The sequence below is a fragment of the Triturus cristatus genome, chromosome 11 (assembly GCF_964204655.1).
Source record: "Triturus cristatus chromosome 11, aTriCri1.1, whole genome shotgun sequence".
Classification (NCBI taxonomy): Eukaryota; Metazoa; Chordata; class Amphibia; order Caudata; family Salamandridae; genus Triturus; species Triturus cristatus.
The window spans coordinates 1060810431-1060830153 of NC_140594.1; the positions used below are offsets into that span (position 1 = coordinate 1060810431).

Consider the following 19723-nt stretch of genomic DNA (forward strand, 5'->3'; position numbering starts at 1 on the left):
AACAAAAATAATTTGAACAGAAACATATGTTTTTAGCATGAATGCCAAAGTTACCAAGATCCTGGAACACAAACCATTTGATCTTTTATGGACCCAGTAATTAAACCATTACATTTTACTAAGAACTGAATATGCCTGCAGACAAACACTAAAAAAAATTCAACAAGGACATAAAAGGAAAAAAAAAGATTTAATCAGAAAATGGAAGATCAAAGTTTATTATTTACTACCTACATACAAAAACATATTGCACATCAAACAACCAAAACAAAAATGTACTCTTCTAAGGACTAACATTTAGTTTATACAGAATAAACCTTCTGGAAATTTATCATTCAGTAGTTTGGATAATGTCTTTAGTGACATGACTATGTTCAGTTTAGTGTTTAAACTAAAGCTCTGTTTGATTTTAAATACTGTACAGTTTAATAAATAAACCAAACAAATCCTTGTTATAGAACAGTCAATGCCAACATCTTCCAATATCCCTGCAGATGAAAAATTGACAAATTTGTTCCAGTGGTCTGCAGTTGCTTTCCTCTACATACAGCATTTAAAAAACATTTATTAAAACAGACCAGTTTCCAGACTTAACTAATGGAGAAATTACAATTCAGTGCAAAATATTTTAGACTGCATTTCTTTCTTGTTTTCCTCCATGGCGAAGTGGTTGCATATTATTACAAATGTAAGAAAAGCAGCTAATGCTTTCATAAAGATTATGATGTAGGGACACCCCAACCCCTCCCACCCATTTGCCATATCCTGAAAACAAAATAACAATTCCTATATAGCCAGCATTTTTCAAGTTACATATACTTTCTGAAGGCACATCTGATGATGTATTTAGAACACAGTAGGTGTCAACTTATGTTTAACATAGGATTTTTTCAGGATCCCTCTCCTTTCTGTATTCCAAAATGGAGGAACTGAAAGTGCGGTGTAAATCTGGCGATCCTTATTCTATCTTTGGCAAGCTCGTACAAGCACTATTGTAAAATGTAATGCAAAAGAACTGTAAACTAGAACTTCAGTTTATGAAACACCATTAACTATGGCTTCTTGATTGCCTTCATCTTCTTGAAGAGGAGTTGACAGATTTCTTTCTTGTGGAATCGACTGTGGTTTTGAAGTATCAACAGACGCAACCAATGTGGGCATGTCAGATGGAACATGTTCTTCTATCACATTCGCCTTAAGTATTAAAAAGAGAACACATTTTAACATACAAATATCTAGGTGCAATAATATACATGTGTTATATAGGAAAAGTACTCTTGAAATAGAGGTCAGCATTAAATTCCTATGGTTAAAAAGCAATGAAGAAATCGCTGTTCATAAGTCAACAATAATCACCTTTGCAGAAAGCTCCTTACCTTTCCCTCACCAACACATGTGATCAAGTCAAAAGCTTTATTTACAAGTATACTGATTTTAACTATTGGTCACTTAGCCTGAAATGTTAAACAATAAAACTATTAATGATGTCTATTTTGTTGAGCAATGTAGAGAAGAGAATTTGCAGTATCATCAATTAGGCACACCCATATTTTGGTTATCACAACTACTACTTTTCTGGTATGAGTTAGATTCTAGATGCTGTACGGTTAATAAGACCACAGTATAGGGCTTATCACACAAAGTTGCACAATATGGTTATTCTTGCCTATGCAACTTTAAATGTCAAACTATAGAATTGCAAGAACTCAGTACCATGTATGCTACTTCAGACATAAGCCCAGGAAAATGTTAGAGGTGTTGTTCATACGTAAAACTTTGGAGATGACAGTGAATGTCTGAAGCCGTGAAGAAAACTTGAAAGATTTGCAAGAAACAAAACTCTGGTTAAATTAAGAAAAGGAATTGTCAAACGCAAAACTCTTAACAGGGAAAGGACGATGAGCAAAAGGAACTTTAGTCCTGGAGTTTGTGTCCAGGCCAAATTACCCAACGTTGATGGCTATGCAGCTCCCTTTCATTAAGCCTTGCAAAAAGAAATGACAGTAGACATCTGTTTCATGGTTTAAATGGAACCTACGTGAATCCTTGAGCAAAACGTTTAACACGTATATAGAGCAATACTTTATTTTTAAATTAAGTAATACAGGAGTAGTGGCATACCAAGGTTGTTATGGGCCCTAAAGCGTGCTCTGCAAAAGAAAAGAAATTGCAAATATGTGATCCTTTAATAGTAATTTTAATATAATACATGTAAGAGACAAATGATGGATTGCTACAAATTATGCAAATGAACAGCTTATTTGCACATTACCAATATAGTGCCGTTGTAGTTATGATTCAATAATTCCACAGAAAAAGCACATTTTGTTATCTAACAATTTTATAGCAGTTTCAAAAACCTGCACTAAAGTTTACATTAAAAAAACCTAAACAACTTAATTCACGTGGGTATGATCCATACAGGATTTGTGGAAATTGGTCAAGGGAGAGAAATATATGGTCCAAGGCATGCTTTTCTCTATTATAACTCCCTGGTTTGTTTACATATTTCGTTCATGAACTGCACAGATTTAGCAAACTTCAAGGTATACAAGGATACCAACACTAGGTATAGTACTGGAAAGTAGAAAAAGTAAGTTACCTTTAGTAACAATATTTCTGGTGGATACTCGATATACCTGCAGATTGCTCACCTGTTGAATATTCCAGGGGGCAGACTAGATCCAGAAATTTTAAAGCTTTATGATGCCCTTTACCAATCCCTTTATGCTGGATGTCACTGAAGCCATACAATGCCCACTTTTCTGCAACAACCTCTGCTTCCATCCTTTTTTCATGCCATTGAGGCAAAAATATGGAGCAACATCAACCATATGCAGGGCAGTGCCAGACTATAATTGGAACCTTATTAACACTTACATATATATCAAACTGGGAGGTGGATGGGATCGGTGAGGAAGCTAAAAGTAGATCATCAATCAGAAACTGTTAAAAGTCTACCTGCAAATTTCTCACCTGTTGAGTAGATTTCCAATAGAAGAAGGGCTGATGGATTGTTGGATAAGGAAATCTTGCATCACAGATTTGCAGTTCTGAATCCAAACAGTAATGTTTGGCAAAGTTTTGCAGAAAAAACGTCCTCCAGATTCCCTCAGGTAGTTGCTTTTGGGCAAGCGCATAGCAAATTTTGATGCAGAGGATGATCCAGCAGGATAATATGTGCTTCGGTACAGCCTTGCCCTTACTACTGCCACAATAGCCAACTAAGAGATGATTGTCCGATCTGATGTCCGTAGTGCAGTCAAGATGTGCTGCAAACTATTGTCATCACCTTGATGAAGACTCATGGTTAAGAAAATAAATCGAACAGAAGTACGGAAAATTGAGAGAAGGTTGATTCCACCAAAAACATGGGCACTTCCAATACGATCGCAGGATTGGAATGTGAAATAAGCATCCTGCAAATTGAGTGACACAAATGAACTTCTGTTTCCGACTCCATCAGGACCTGAGCTAGGGTCAGCATATGGAACTTTTCCTGTCTGATATAATATTTCAGGATATTGAGGTCTAGGATTCACCACAGAGTGCTGTCCTTTTTGAGAACAAGAAAGTATCAAGGGAAGTATCCATGTCCAATTTGCTGCTCTGGCACCAACTCCACTGTGCCTTTCAAAAACAGCGCTGCACTCTCCTGCTGCAAGATGGAGAGATAATCTTCGGGCAGCAGAGTAGGAAAGGGGAAGGGACCCGTAGAAAGTGAAGGGCATACTATATTTTCACTATATGCAGGTCCCACTGATCTGAAGGAATTGCATTCTAGTTTGGTTGACAGGACACCTAGACTCCCGCAGGCTCCTGGTGCGCTCGCTGTCCTTGACGCGCACAGGAGGAGGAGGATATGGGGTTTTGGGAACCCCAAACTTCACCTCTGGCTCTGCCCCTATATTATAGCACCAAAGGGTTGTCTGACTGTTGCAACTAAGGTTACACAGACTGCTGATGGAATCTTAATTCTCTGGAAAAGCCCCAAAAGGAGCAAAATGTCTGCAATGTCGTTGACGCTCTTGGTGTTAAAGGCCTAGGAATCTGGCCTAGCTTTACTAGCCTTAAACCTTTCTATGGCAGAATCGGCATCCTCCCCATAAAAGCGGGCGCCGTCAAAGGTAAGATCCATGAGAGTCGCTTGCACATCTGTTAAAGATACTGAAGTACTAAGTCATGAACAACGGCACACCATAAATGAGAAAGCTTTAGCTCAAGCAACGAAGTCGGCTGATTTAATGATGTGCCACAAGGCAACCTGGCCACCCAAATGAACTTCACAAAAAGAGCATTGAGGTCAACCAGCACCCGAGGGAGAAACTGGGCTGTGTTCCATAGTGAATGAGCATATCTCACCGTTTGGCTAGTGCTGTTCAAAGACTTTATTTGCCATGCTTCAGGTGGAGAAAACTTTCTTGCCCAAAGCTTCCAGACACTCAGATTCCGTGTACAATGGAGAAGACTTTTTTTTTTTTTTTTTTAAAACCTTTATTGACATTTCAACCAAAGACAAGTATGGGCCTACAACCCCCGGGGCCGGCCGCTAAGCAGTTAGAATAACAGCAAGCAAATTTTAATCACATGCAGCACCTCGGGGAGCAGATTCTCCATGCTAGTATACTCTTGTCCACTGAACAGCCCAAGTGGGAAACCAGGATATAAAAGGTTTTCATTTTATAATAAAGGATAGAAGGATCAGGTGCCAAACAAGTTCCCAGCAGCGAAAAATGGCAGGCAGAATAGTGAACGTCAACAATAAACAGCAATCTATCAAGTCAATGGCGCTGAAACAGGAGGTTCAGGATGTGGAGGAATATCACGAGCCGTTTGCGCCTGCAGTCCCCTGCCCTAAGACCCAGAAAACACCACGGAAATTGAGACACAGGTGAAAAAGCAGTGATTGACAACGAAGGAAACCTACCGCACTGACCCCAGAAAAGAAAGACAAAGAAGGATAAGAGAAGAAAAAGGAGGCCATAGAAACAAAGTAAAAAACTAAAAAATCCCCTCCCCCAGCCCCCCACCCTGCACCTCTGCAGATGACTACGGCCCCCCCCCCCCCAGCAGTGTGCCTGTCGCCCCAGAACCAGACCCGAAATATAGAAGAAACAGAGAAAAAGGAGAAAGAAAGGAAACCCCACCTGACGGGGAAAGGGAGAGAGTATTAATAGACTGGAGGAGGGCCTTCAAACATGCCCCCGGCTTCTCCCTCCCGCACAATATATTCCTCCCCAAAGCAAACAGTAAACAAAAAAAAATCGACCATGTCAAAGAGAAATGGGGAGCATTATTCACCCACTACACTATTAGTTATGCCGTGAGAGCAAGCAACCCCCGAGCCCGCCCGCCTATTAAATGACAACCTCTGAAGGATCAGCCTTATCCTTGGCCACTCTTTGCGAATCCACCAATGCATACCCATCGACCCATTGTCATGTCCAATGTTACGAGGAAGAGGAGCGTCCAAAAAAGACCAGGAAGCGACACACACATGTAGGGTGGACGTCTCTGAATACCAACACAGTCATCATCATGGAGGATCATCTTTCCCAGTACTGCCCCAGGACATGCGCCGCACACAAGGTCCAGGAAGGAGGAATCAGCCAGAGCAGGCGACCGTTGCGTGAATATTGCCTGGGTCGCCGGAGGCCGCGCGTGGGACAAAGTCACCACCTTCTGCTCAAATCTCAAACCTCCGGAACAGACCAAACCCACGGCCAGCCGACCACACGCTGCCACATTGTCCGAAGTTTCCAGCTTTCCCTTATTCACAAAGGCGGCCACGACACTTTCCTCCTGTGTGAAGTGAAACAAATCCTTGTGTACCTGGGGACAGGCAGATCGCAACTGTTCCGACGCTGACGCAATACCATCAAGCTTTCTCCCCAATACCCGGGCGCCGTGAACCAGGGTGGAATGAAGGGCACCGAGAGCTTCGAGAAGGTCACCGTACCCCAGCACAGCCCCCTGCGCCCGCTCCGCTACGCTCCTCTTAGCCACACACTCCCAATCTTGCTGAGACCCAGTGTAGAGGATGATAGACTCCATCCTATCAAGATGGCCGCAGGGTAGTTCCACCCCAGATTGGGACCGGGACTCAGGCACAAGCGCATCAAGTTCCATGTCACTGCAAACAGGGTTCCGGGGGCAGGCAAAATATGTATCCAGTGTGGGGTCACAGGTAACAGTCATCCTCCCCCTGGACCAGTACCCGCGAAAACCCGGGTGCAGCCCGCGTAAATCGGGAGGAGTTACAGGCCGCGTCCGGGCAGTTCACTGGCGAGGGCTCAGGCGATCACCGAAGAATCCTGGAATTGCCACCTCGGGCATGCACTCGTTCCGCTACGCTCAGTGGTAGGAACGACCACAGCGAAATTCAGGCCAATATTCGCGCCGCTCCGGTATTCCGACTCCACCCAGTCACCAATGGCCGCTGTTGTTGAACTGTCGCCCGGCCATGTTGTCCACCCGAGGTCCCGGTTCCAGGGTTGCACAGGCCGCAAACTTCAAATGAACATTTCTCCGGCGGTACCGCCGCCAGAAACTTCAGAATCACACGATCGGTTGTCGCTCTCAACCACCAACACGGGCATGTAGCGCAGGCTAAGGATCTCATGCAGGATATCTGTGCGGGATGTGGAGGTTCACGGAGCCGGGAGCCTACGCTGCCGTCCCGGTCGCCATCTTGGCTCCTCCCCGCCTACAATGGAGAAGACTTGAAGAGGTCTGTAACCTGCCTTGAAGAGCACAATGCTTAAATGACCAAACTCTCTGGACACTGACGGGTGGGCAGAGAGGGGGGCAGGGTCCACCAGGGCTAGGGCACCAGTCTATTTACTGCCAGAGCAAAGGCGGGGTTTCTCTCATGTAATTTTACCAGCTATAATAAGGCATTGTTGAAGGAAAGCAAAGGTTCTGAAGTTGGGACCAAGGCAGGAGGACCTCTATGAGCACATCTATTTTAATGCCAATGGAGGGAAGCGATTACTGGGGTACTCATTCCTCACCACTGTATGGGAAGATGCAACTTCACTCAAAGGCAAACGGAACTCAATCTGGATCTAGTTGACACTAGAGCCCGAGCAGAAAGGTGTGTTTAATGTTTGACTATAATAGGGTTCCTTACTGTTGATATGCCATTTCTTCTAAGAGCTTCTGTGACTCTTTCCTCTGCCTGTGTTATTGTACCGGGTCAGAAATAGGGGATCTGGATTCGCCATAGGAGGCAGCGGAGCTGCTAAAGCTGAGGATGGCTGGGAAGGTGGCGGTGGCCTTTGGAGTGGCACCCTTCGTATGGAGTAAAGATGGGGACCTGACTGGCATGGAGCACCATTTGTGCGGCTTTGAACAATGCTCAAGTCTTGGTAAATGGCATGAACAGGAATGTTGTTCGACCCCCTGTGGCCCAGAGGTACACCAGAATGGGCTGCTGCTCGACTAAACGCATTGAACATGGTTTACACACCGCTGGAAAGTCAGGGCATGGTGGCAATTGCCCAAGAGGTTGTCTAGTCAGGATCAGTTAGAGTACGGACTCTGGGGGAGAGCTCCCTGACAGAGCTGGATGAGATGGTGGCAAAATAAGTAACTCCGGCTCGGACGATGAAGATCTTGTGAAAGTCAGATGGCACAGAGGCGACTTACCTTTTGAGTGCTTCTTGTGTTTCATTCTCTTGCTAGACAGTAACCTTGAACAGGACAGCGATGGCCGGCTTCCTCTTTTCTCAGTGTGGGCTGCTGCCATAAAAGGTTTTGCCTCCATTTCATTTACTGCTTTCGAGGGCATGCTCAGGCACAACTCATTGGTTTTAAGAGTCCTAGTAAGTACCCAGGCATGGAATGAAGGTTGATGATGAAAATCTGACACTCTCAGTCCCAACAAGGCCTCAATGCTTTGTGGAGACATCCCCGCACTACACTTTTAGTAAATTCAGCTGTGTGAAAAACACAAACACTCTGTGAGAGACCAAGTTCAGAATCTGTGTAAAAGACACAGAAAAAAGGGAATGGACATTGTTGCACGGGGTGGGCATGATATGGCTTATGTGACACCACAGGACGTCACTTCTGGTGTCGATTTGAAGTCAGCACCCCCTACTGGCATCATAGAGATTTATAGTTTCCAGATGTAGTCTGACACCTGGGATTATTCAACAGGTGAGAAATCTGCCAGTCAGAAAAAAGTTATACAGACATAGTGAGCTCTATCAGAGAGATCTTTATTGAGTCGAAAGGGAGTTGGACTGAATGCACTGTGGAAACAAGTTTTGTGTAGATATGTTGTGCAAAGTCAAACTCTTTTTCGTCAGGATTAGAGAGCTTTTATCCTGAAATTCTCTTTAATCGGTTTATTAAATAAAATGAAAGTCCAGAAATGCATGCCATGTTTTTCACTAGAAAACATGCAAATGATTTTGCTTTTCACTAGAAAAATGCAGAGTCTCTTGCGCTGCACTAGAAAACAAACTCATTATTAATCTTTGGCTAAAGCAAAAGAATTGGCGGAGAAGTTACTCTGTTCTATTGGATGTCACACCTTTTCCCTAAAATCTTATATATTTATAAAGAACCACAACACGTTCTAGAGGTACTTTTCAGCTACTTTCAAACAAAAGAAACCTTCAACAGCAGCATTCACAAGATGGGTCACCTACTCTGAAGTAGTCATATTTGTTTGAGTTAAACTCCAGTAGAATCAACTGCGCCGACGGGGTGCTTTTAAGCGTTTCATTTAACCCACAGAGTGGGACGCAATTACACCAAGAGCAGGACCGTCTGCACCCCTCCACATCAGGACATGGCGGGGCAGGGACTACCTTCTTGGCCTAGAGTCAGAGGTCCCCCTCGTTCTGTGTCTAACCTTTAATCTTCAGGGTATGATCATTTATTTGAAAGCTCTATGCCTAAATACTATACTTAAAATGGTCAGGAGGAAAGCAAACACGGGCATGGAGAGTCAAGGGCTTAAGTCAATTAAAAGCTATTTAACAACTGTGATGTGGGCTATTATTCGGAAATCAGCTCAGTAGAGGGCAGAATAGACGCTGTCAGGAAAATCACCCCAATAGTGGAGCCAGAAACTACAAGCTCCTAGCCAGACTTGGAAAGTAGGGGTGGGGCAAAAGGGACAAAACTAAAAAGCAAGAGAAAGTATTGCTGCTTTGCACAGCCCCACAGAAAGTAAGAGCCATTCCAGCATGCACCATGTGCATCATAAAAACTGCAGCAAGAACCATGTTGCAGGGGCAGAAGCAGATTTATTTGAGGCTATTTCCCATCAACCTGTTCCCCCGCCATTGAAAAAGAAAACCGTGTGTGTGTGGTTGAGGTGATGCTGGGCAGAAGCCTGACTCACAGCCTCAAAAATGTAGAGCACAGATGCCCTGGAAAGGTTCAGCTCGTAACAAAGGGAGGTTTATGTACGAAGAGCCTGCCTGACATGGATTCTCAAGTTTTCTGTTCGAAATATTTCGATAAATTGATAGACATGTTTAAAGTTTTTTGTTCTGCAATGCTTGAGAATTAAAATTAACAGACAATAAATAAGTTAAGTTCCCTCCAAACTCCACCTCAACACTATCTTCATTTATTGGATACCACACCTTGCTCTTTAGAGCCAACTGCGCCAAAGGCTTCTTTATAGCATATTGGTGCGAAGGCACATCAGGAGGTTCATCAACCCAGACAGGCCAATAAGTCTACACATCCATCAATGAAGACAGGGATAAACCTATCTCAGAAAGACATGCTGTTTCAAACTAAGAAAGGAGGGCTTGCACTAAAGAGGGAAATAAATACCCTTAGCTTTCACCTGAGTGCATGTCGTAAATAATAATTTTGAAAGATACGCCCTCACTCCCACCCTATGTGAAGGACGCATTTCTTTTAATGAAAAACAAACCGGTCAGTTGGCTTACACATAATGTGGGGTGGCCAAATCATCTTTCTGCAGATGTGCTTTATGTCAAGAGCATCCCTTGGATTGGCCCCCCAAAAAAGGAAACAAATGGAGACTGTGCTTGTAAATTTTTTATCTTCTCAAACCGCAAGGGCTTTGTTGTATCGACTCTATAAGCAAATCGTGACTCCCGGCTCCATACATGCTGAGCCACTAAGATATTTTTTATAAACCAAAGGGACAGCTAGCAGCTCCTCTCCCGCATTTGCTAACGCAAGAGTGCCAACTGTTTGGCCTTCATATAACATGGGAACAAAGAACCGCCTTGAGGCCCTAAATTCATTAAAAGAGCTGAATTGACTTAGTACACATGAGGGAAGGGAGTCTTGTGTACATACGAGCATGCCAGGAACACTGAACGGGTAACTCTTGCATCAAAAGAAGCTAGAGATTAACAGCAGGGCATCTACCACTGGTGAACATTTGTTCGAGCAATTTTCTAGAATTATCTCATGGAACACTGTTGGTGTTAGAACTAAGTTGTTACACCTGGATAGAATTTCACCCCTAAATTAATTTGATATTTATCTCGAAGCAACATGGGCCCCCGACGCAAATTCCCTGTCATTGGGCCAAAAAACACCAGATCTAGGAAATGTAAATTAAGTGGGGTTGAACTAACCAAGGTGCTAAAGTTCACGCATTTGGGCGTTTCCTTTGACGATCAGCAAAATTGGGGATTTTTACTCAGTTCCAAGGTTAACCAAATTCAGAGAGCCATTGAGTTTATGGTTAATTTTGCTTGTAGATTGGGGCATAAGCCAGTGAAGGGGTTTATCAGCAGCTACAACAACAAATGTAAAGCCAAAGTTATGAAGCAGGGGCATTGGGCTAAAAAGATGTGAAGATACTACAACAGCTAGAAAATACATTTCTGAGGAGACTGTTGACTATACCACTAGCCTCATCATGTTTTACGTGCCTCTCTAAAGTTTGCTTGGATTATTTGATAGATAACATTAATATAGTTATCCTGATATAGATAAGGATCTGAAGAAACCTAAAAGCTGGTTTCTCAAGGGAGATTTTGTCGGATTGTCCTTTGCTCGATAATGCCTTAGCTATTTCCTAGTTATTTTACATGAAAATGACATTAACTCACTAGTTTTCCCCGAGCTGTTACAATCCGGGGGACCACAGATATACGATCCAAAAGTTTGGTTAAAAACACTCCCTCCACCAATACCCCCACCCAACCCCTCCCCAGAGTCGAACAAGAAGCTGTTATGTTTATTATGTCCTTATGAAGCAGACACCTGGCTTTTCAGTTTTATCTTCAAAATGTTTTAAATACTGGATACCAGGTATTTGGGAGGCAAGGTGAGGGTGGAGTCACCCACCATGGTTGGAGGACACGTATGGCTTGAGCTCCTCGCCGCCCGCAATCCCTTGGCCATTCCTGCCTGCTGCACTCACCCTGCTGCCATAGGGGTGGAGCCCCTGGAATGTTGGCGACCCCGTGTGAGTCTCCGAGTGCCACATCGGGCATGGAAAAATCGAATGCCGCGGGCGCAGGTACTGCTACAAACAGCGGGTCTGCTTTGTCCGCAGAGGCCGCCCTAGAGCTCTGTGCCAGCTAAGCTCTTGGGCCATACTCGTCTGCCGCTGCTGCCTTCATTGCCAGCACTGGGGGCCCCTGCAGACACAGGACCCCGTAGAACCGCAGTACTTGGTTCCCAGAGCCGGCACACCACACGGGACGGCCACGACCAAGCTCCAACACCACCCAAGATGGGGGGCCCTGCTTTGATCATGACTGCCACGTTTTCTTCCTCACGCTGCCTGATTCTCTCCCCCCTGGACCTGGGAGAGAGTTACACTGAGAATTGTGGCGCACCTGGGGGCCTGGACTGCAGGGGTGAGGGACTCCCTGCCCTGCCAGCCCCCTTTGCTCTGCTGGGCACCACGAGGAGCATAGGTGTCTTGGTGTTTCACTGACTTTAGCCCATCAATGGGGCACTGTGGCACTTTATGGAAATGACAGAGCTAATACTATGACACAGTTGATTTTCTATTCTCGTTTTATTTCTTTTAATGGACGTTATAGTCTGAGTCAATGTCTTTTCTTTCTCCTAGGGTCTTCTGGATAGTCTCCTCCTGGTTCCTTTCAGCCAAAATCGTCCCTTGGAGAAGAAGAAAGGCTCAGGTAAGTTGTTTTGTTGTTTTGTCTTTTTTCTTCTTATTAATATTTAAGGAATAGGAGTGTGGGGAAAAGAACTGATATCACCCAAACCTTCACCAGTGACGCAGCGCAACGATAGGCTTTTACAAAAATAGAAATGGCTGCATATAACCCTATTCTGCCCCCCACCCCCGTATCAGACTTCTCTGTCTGAGGTTTTTCTTTTTACCCAAGAGGCCCCTAAGGTGTCCGCATATCTGGGCAAGCCAAATTACTCTGGGAACGTGGAGGGTCAGTTCACAGTATTGCTCTCTCCCCCGGTCTTCTCTCCCCTTCAGGATCAGCTCCGCGACGTAGACCGCTGTCTGTACCAGGTCGGAGTCTCTCGGTTTGTGCTCCTCGGCCAGGCTCCTCTCGTCGGAAAACCACATCTGTCGGTCTTCTGGTCTTGAATCTTCCCTGTCGTTTGGGGTGGTGATGACGTTCTCTCCAGAGACTCAGGGTTTTGAAAGGTCCGTGCTCTCTGAATCCGCTGTAATTCTTGCTCGTGATACGATGACGTGAACACACTCGGATCCCAGGAAGTAGTTTTCCTTAAAGGGGCAGTCATCTTACACGAGGTAGCTGGTGTCTATGTAGGTAGTAGGTGGAGGGGGCTGAAAACAGAGGAGAAGAGAAACATAAGAGGTAAATAGTCATCTTCCTCCTCCACGTGGACAAATCTCCTCTACACTTGCCCGCTTGCTCCCTGGTCTCCGAGGCGTTGTGGTGGAGCGGGCACCCACTAGGGTTTCCTCCTCTTCCTGCTGCTATTCGCCCTGGCCATGGAAACTTTTGCTCAAACAGTCCACTTAGGACACCACTATTGTGGTCTGCACCGCACTTCTGATTGTACTTATCTCTTTCTAAATGCGGATAGGTTGTTGTATCTGATGGTGGCGGACGTTGACTTATAATCGGCGGTGTCAGTGCTATCAGATTTTGTCTGTTATACTGGTATGGAGGTCAAGTGGAGCAAGTCCTGCATCTATACCCTTTGGGTTGATGTAGTAGACTGTAGGCCTATTCCCATGTTCTCAGCATTGCGGTGGGAGCAACATACTATTTAATATCCGAGGGTTGCCATTTATAATTTGCTGCAACTGTTATTTGACATCAACTATGGCCACGCTCGATATAGTCTTGGGGGGCGTGGCCTGACTGCGACTCCGCCGATAACCTCCTCTCACTACATCATCCTGCCATATATCCTGACATCCTGCACCGAAAACAGACGCTCCGAGGCTGGCGATCCCTGCCGCTGCTTGGTGGAGCCCCGGCGCTGCCTCCGTCCCGGAGCTACAGCTCCCGCTGCTTTGGGCCATGAGTCACTCCCGCGTCCGGGGACTAAGGTGGGCCCGGACATCGGCATTGCGTGGCTGTGTGTGCGGCCGCGACTCACCGGAAGCGGCCGGGGCGGCGACTGGAGGACGGCAGCGCTTCGGCGCCAGCTCTTGGATCTCCTCTTGAGGGTGAGGGGCGCGCCTTGCATCGCTTCTTGGCGCAGTCCCCCCCCCCTCCCCCGCGACACCCACTGGGGACATTTCGGAGTAGACGAGCATTGCTGAGGGGCCTTCGCCCGCTACATCGAGGAAGTGACCTCTCCCCTCACCACTCGCATCGACAGCTGCGGACTGCCAGGGATCGCCGGAGTGGAGTGTGCCCCGCGGGTAGAAAGTGACGATCCCTGTGCCAAGGTACAGCGTTGGTGTGCGCCTGCGGGGGGATTGCGGACTGGGGCGCTCCCTCCTGTGCTCCCTGCTGCCTATTGCGGGGTGCCTGTGTGCCCCGCACGGGAACTACGGAGGCGCGCCTTTGAACTCGGCGCCGAGAGTGGCCTATGCCTGGAACTTGAGCGACACGGCTCCCTGGGGCTCTGGTGACCCGGCTCGCTGCGACTCCCGGCTGGCCCTGAAGCTCACGCAATGAGTACATAGAGGTTGAGGGGTGGGCGAGCTCTCCAAACCCTGGCAATACCCTTCACGAACTCCTACAAGGGTAGGCGGCCACAACGTGGGGCTCTCCTGGTCGGGGGTGAGCGGCAGAGATAATTGACAGACGCCCCTTTTTTAGCCGCCATTCCCACGTGGGCAGAGTGGAGTGACACCCTGGTTAATAACTGCCTATCCACCTCCGCGGGGCTGGCTGGGGGCCTCGAGATGTCTGGAGTTAAGGGGGCCAGGGCATCTCAGCAAAGCAAGCTAGACCGCTACGCCTGCACAAAGACGGACCTACCCGACAAGAGGGCGCAGGGAGACATGCCCAAGAGTGGCGCAGACCAGACGCCTTCTGAGCCCACCATGAAGGACCTCATGACAGCCATTACGGGCATCCGCACGTCCATAGACACTCTCTCCTCAGAGATGACGCTCATCAGGGCCGACCTCGCCAATTATCGAGAGAAAGTGCAGCAGCTTGAAACCACCACCACAAGCCTCATGGGCGATACCTCTCAGCTTCAAACCGAAGTTGCGGAGCTGCAGGCCTTCCGTAAATTCGCAGCAGACAAGCTTGATGATTATGAGGGAAGGATGAGGCGTAACAACGTCCACGTCCTGGGGGTGCCGGAAAAAATGGAAGGCCCTGCTGTTGACCTCTTCATCGAAAACTTAATCACGACTAAACTACAGCCTAAGGGTCTCTCCAAGCTCTTTGTTGTGGAGAGGGCACACAGCATTCCGGGGGGCCGCCCGGGGCGCCACCCCGCCCCATACTGGCCCGTCTACTAAACTACCGCGACAGGGACACTATACTCCAGACGGCCAGAGTTGCCCCCCCGCTCCGCCTGGATAATGCTACTATTACCTTTATCCCTGACTTTACCAGCGGGGTGCAGATGCGTCGCTGCACGTTCCAAGATGTCAAAAAACACCTACGGGCCATTGACCTCAAATATGCCATGCTCTTTCCGGCGAGATTGCGTGTCGAGGCGGAGGGAGAAACGCACTTTTTCGACCATCCTGAGGCCGCATCGGACTGGCTGGACAGCAGGGGAGACCGAGGGAGGAGCGGCCCCTCGGGCAGCTGAATTGCGGGAGGCGGGAGCATTGAAACAATGATGTGATCTTGGTGTCGCTCTTTCCCGGTGTGTGTGGCGTTGACCTGGGAGACTCCCCTGTGGCGCCTAATGCAGGGACATGTGCTTCCTTGGGACATTACAAGACATTGCTCAGTCTGACCCTCATGAACACTGATTCCGATGTGAATACAATTGGGAGTGAGGATCGGGGAACGGTTGAAGCCTCCCCCCCACGTTCTTCCTTTATCTGGTTCTTTTCCTTTTTTCTCACTTTGTTTGATGGGCGACAGGCACTGCATTTTTTATTCCGATGGGCAGTTTGAGGCCCAGGGTGCAGGGAAGCAGGGAGGGGGGAAGTAGGGAGGGACTGTATTTTTTCTTTGTTAGTATTCATGTTTATGTGTTCGACGGCATGGTCTCTAACTGTACACCGCACACGTATGCACCAACGACACACAAATGGGTACGCAACGCAACAAGGAGGTCAAAATCTTAAGTTGGAACGTTAACGGGCTGGGAGACAAGATCAAGCGCAGTGTAGTGACCCAACACATCAAACGACTTTCCCCGGACATAGTTTTACTCCAAGAAACGCATCTGCTGGGCAACAAATGTGGGGCACTGAACAGGTGGGGATACTCGATGGCGGCACATGCGGGCTTCACGTCTGGGTCGAGAGGTGTGGGCATCATGGTTAGGAAATCCTTCCCATTGTCGATTGTCTCCACATTCACAGATGACCTTGGGCGATACGTGGGTGTAACAGGCACGTGGGAGGGCCATACAACAACCTTCCTCTCTGGTTATGTACCCCCTGGGTTGCAATCGACGACTTTTACCAACCTTAGTGCTTTACTACTCACACTGCCAGTGGGTCACCTTGTCATGGGCGGGGACTTTAACTCGGTCGTCTCCGGCGAGTTGGACAGGCACCCGCCGCGCCTCTTACCCGCAGCGGCACACTCGCTCTCTAGCTTTCTGGACGCACTGGGTCTAGTAGATGTATGGAGAGCTTACCACCCGGGCAAAATACAACACACCTTTTATTCTCATGCGCATCGCAGCCTCTCCCGCTTAGACTATATTCTTGCCCCCGCATCCCAGATTGCCAACGTTCACGAGATCAGACATCTGCCCAGGGGTATCTCTGATCACTCCCCCCTCTGGACTCATATAGTCCTGGACCACGCGCAAGTCGGACGCATAGCCCCCCTCAACCAATGGCACTTCAAAAACCCCAAGATACGAAAGGATCTGATCAAATCCATGGATGACTACTTTACAGAAAACGAGCATACGGTTGACTCCCCCCAAACACTCTGGGAAGCGTTCAAAACTGTGGTCCGAGGGCAGGCCCTTTCCCTAATAGCAGGTGCAAAGAAAGACAGACTGAAAGACATCTCCGATGTCGAGCATAGGGTACACCACCTGGAGCAGACTGTCAACTCAAACCCCACACCCGATGCGCTACACGAACTAAGACTCTGCCAAGACGAGTATAGGGCCCTAGTCACAGAGCGTGCCAAAATAATGGGACAAGAAAAACTGGGCCGTATATACGACTGGGGTGACAAGGCGGGGAAATTGCTAGCCTGGCTAGACAAGAGAGAGCGTGCTAGTCGTCTGGTGCCTGAACTCCAAGGGACCGACGGTTACCCTGTGACAGACCCTCAGGCCATAGCTACCCAATTTGCAGCCCATTACCAAATGGTGTATACTTCGGTGGCCCCTCACACACTTGAGGATTCTATCGACCTACTCAGAGACATCTCCCTCCCTACCCTGCCAGATACGAGTCGCCAATTTCTAGATAGCTCCCTCTCTACGGACGAAATCGCGCTGGCAATTCGGACGTTGCGTCCTGGTAAAGCTCTTGGCCCCAATGGTATCCCTATCGAGCTTTACAAGCTCCGCCCTGACAAACTGGGACACTATCTCTAGTCCATGTATAACTCCAGCCTGGAGACGGGAATACTACCGTTAGACCAGCGCCTGGCCACCATCGTCACCATATACAAAGAAGGGAAGCCCAAAACTGATTGCTCCTCCTATAGGCCCATCTCCCTACTTAACGCCGAGCCTAAAATCCTAGCTAAAGTACTCTCTAACAGACTTATCAAGGTCATAGGGGACCTTGTCCATCCAGATCAATCCGGATTCATGCCTCGGCGCAATACTGCACTTAACCTCCGCAGGTTGCACAGGGTACTGGGCAGGGCCCCAACCATACGTGAGGACGCCATTGTCGCGTCCTTAGACGCTACTATGGCTTTTGACACCATCGAATGGAATTACCTGTTTGCAGTACTAGCAAAATTTGGATTTGGCCCGGTCTTTATCAGTTGGGTGAAACTCCTATACGCTCACTACATGGTGCAGGTGGTCGTAAATAACAGACAATCCGCCCCCTTTGTGCTGGGTCGTGGCACCAGACAGGGCTGCCCCCTCTCCCCTCTCCTATTCGCTCTAGCCCTCGAACCCCTAGCAGCGTGGATACGCAATGACGTGGTCATTCGCGGACTACAATGGGCGCCGGGATGGAGGACCGTATTTCTCTGTACGCAGACGATCTCCTCCTTTATCTCGCCTCCCCTAAGAGATCCCTTATTGTACTGTTTGACATTCTAAACATCTTCGGGCGATACTCTGGGTTCCGGATCAATTGGCAGAAGTCTCTCATATATGTTCTAAGTGGGGACTCCCCTCCGTTGCCTCGGAACTGCCCGATATCGGTGGCCACAGACGGTTTCACATACCTGGGCATATTTATCTCCCTAGATCCGACACTCCGATATTCCCGCAATTTGGGCCCACCCTTGCAACGCCTTAAAAGTGACATTATACACTGGAAAACACTCCCTATCTTCTTACTGGGCAAGGCAGCATTATTCAAAATGATGTCCCTACCACGCTTTCTATATGCACTTCAGAACGCAGCGGACCCTGTGCCCAATTCATATTTTGGGGAGATAGAGGGCCTACAGAGGGACCTACTCTGGGGTGGACGGCCACGTATAGCCTTAACAAAGCTCACACTTGGGTGGTATGACGGTGGAATTGGGCTGCCTGACATTAAAAAAATACTATTGGGCGGCTCACCTCACAGCCATTAATCATGGCATTTATGGCCCCCCTGATGCCCCTGGATTCCGTATGGACCGCTGGCTACTCCCCGGCGGGACGTACAACCGAGCACTATACTCCGTACCTGGCAAGATCCCGCTGACAGGGCCCACCAACCACACGGTTAAGGTATGGCACGCTGCGACAAAATCACTGGGCTGGGCAAACAAACTAACGCTAGCTACCCCACTCTGGGACTCACAAAAGTTAGGATACCTGGGCGACTCAAAAGGTTTTGATAAGTGGGACCTCATCGGTATTTCCACTATCGGAGATCTTTGGACGGCGGAGGGAGTGAAGTCGTTTGGCACGCTCCAGACGCAACACTCAATGGCTGACTCAGAGTTGTTCAGATACCTTCAGGTCCGCCATGCGCTGCAGGCCGCGCTGCCAAGGGCCGCCTCCTTACCGGCTAACTCCCCGCTGGAGGACAGACTCCTTGATGGATACCTTCCGGAGCGCGCCATATCCCTGACGTACAGGAAGATAATTAATAACATGCATGACCCCCTGACCCTACTGCGGGAGAAATGGACAGAGGACGGAATAGAACTAGATGACGAAGGGTGGCAGACAGCGATCTCGTCCCCCAAAACAGTAGCAATCTCGGCCCGGCTCCGCCTGGTGCAACTAAAAATTCTACACAGAACATATATAACGAGGCCCCAATTGGTACATATGGGGGGACACACGGATGGGTCTTGTAGACGTGGGTGTTCCCAGCCAGGTATCTTCATGCACACCCTCTGGCACTGCAGGTTCATTCAGGAGTACTGGCACAAGATATATGCCGTCATGAGTGAAACCCTTGAGATTGACATCCGGCCGGAAGCTCCTAGATGCCTCCTAAATATCTGGGAACCCACGGACCTCAATGCCTATGCCATACACTGGGTGACACTTGCCTGCATGATTGCCAAGAGGAACATTGCGCAGCACTGGGGGGCTTCACAGGCACCTGCACTAAAAGACTGGAAAAAGGACCTTGATTGGTGCATGCAACGAGAAAAATCTACATTGCAAGGGGTTCCCCCCGAAAATGGTCCAAAATTTGGACCCCCTGGAACTTATAACGAGGTGAAATATGTACCCCCCCCCAGACTCTACGACGCAGATGCCTCCCCGTCCCCGTAACTCCAACTGTACAAGTATGTTATGCATTGCTGAATCCTTGTGCTTGCAACTACCTATGCGGTGTTCCTATGAAACTATGCCTTGTAGTCGATGTTTCTTTAATAAAAAGAGTTATAAAAAAAAAACTATGGCCACGCTCTGCTGGTTTGAGATGGTCGATGGCCTTTTGGACCACATTGCCGCTTTTGGAGAGTGACTGGGTTGCTATCTCCAAAATGGTTTTCCTGCACCTTCGTCTTTATTTGTTCGCAGCCCTCCAGTTTGAACTGTCCCAGAAGTTTTTACGGGAACTCCAAAGTATCTTGTTGCCATTTTACTGGGG

At 47.9% G+C, this 19723-nt stretch overlaps 1 protein-coding gene across 5 annotated transcripts in view; it reads right to left on the minus strand.

Moving 5' to 3' along the window:
- Positions 1–202: 202 nt before the first annotated feature.
- FXR1 (FMR1 autosomal homolog 1) overlaps positions 203–19723 on the minus strand; it is a 331323-nt gene continuing 311802 nt past the window's right edge. For all 5 annotated transcript variants that reach the window (XM_085635376.1, XM_085635377.1, XM_085635381.1 and 2 more), the window contains one exon: positions 203–1194. In XM_085635376.1, the coding sequence (XP_085491502.1) occupies positions 1036–1194 (159 nt within the window). In that variant the 3' untranslated portion in view covers positions 203–1035. The remainder of the gene's footprint in view (positions 1195–19723) is intronic.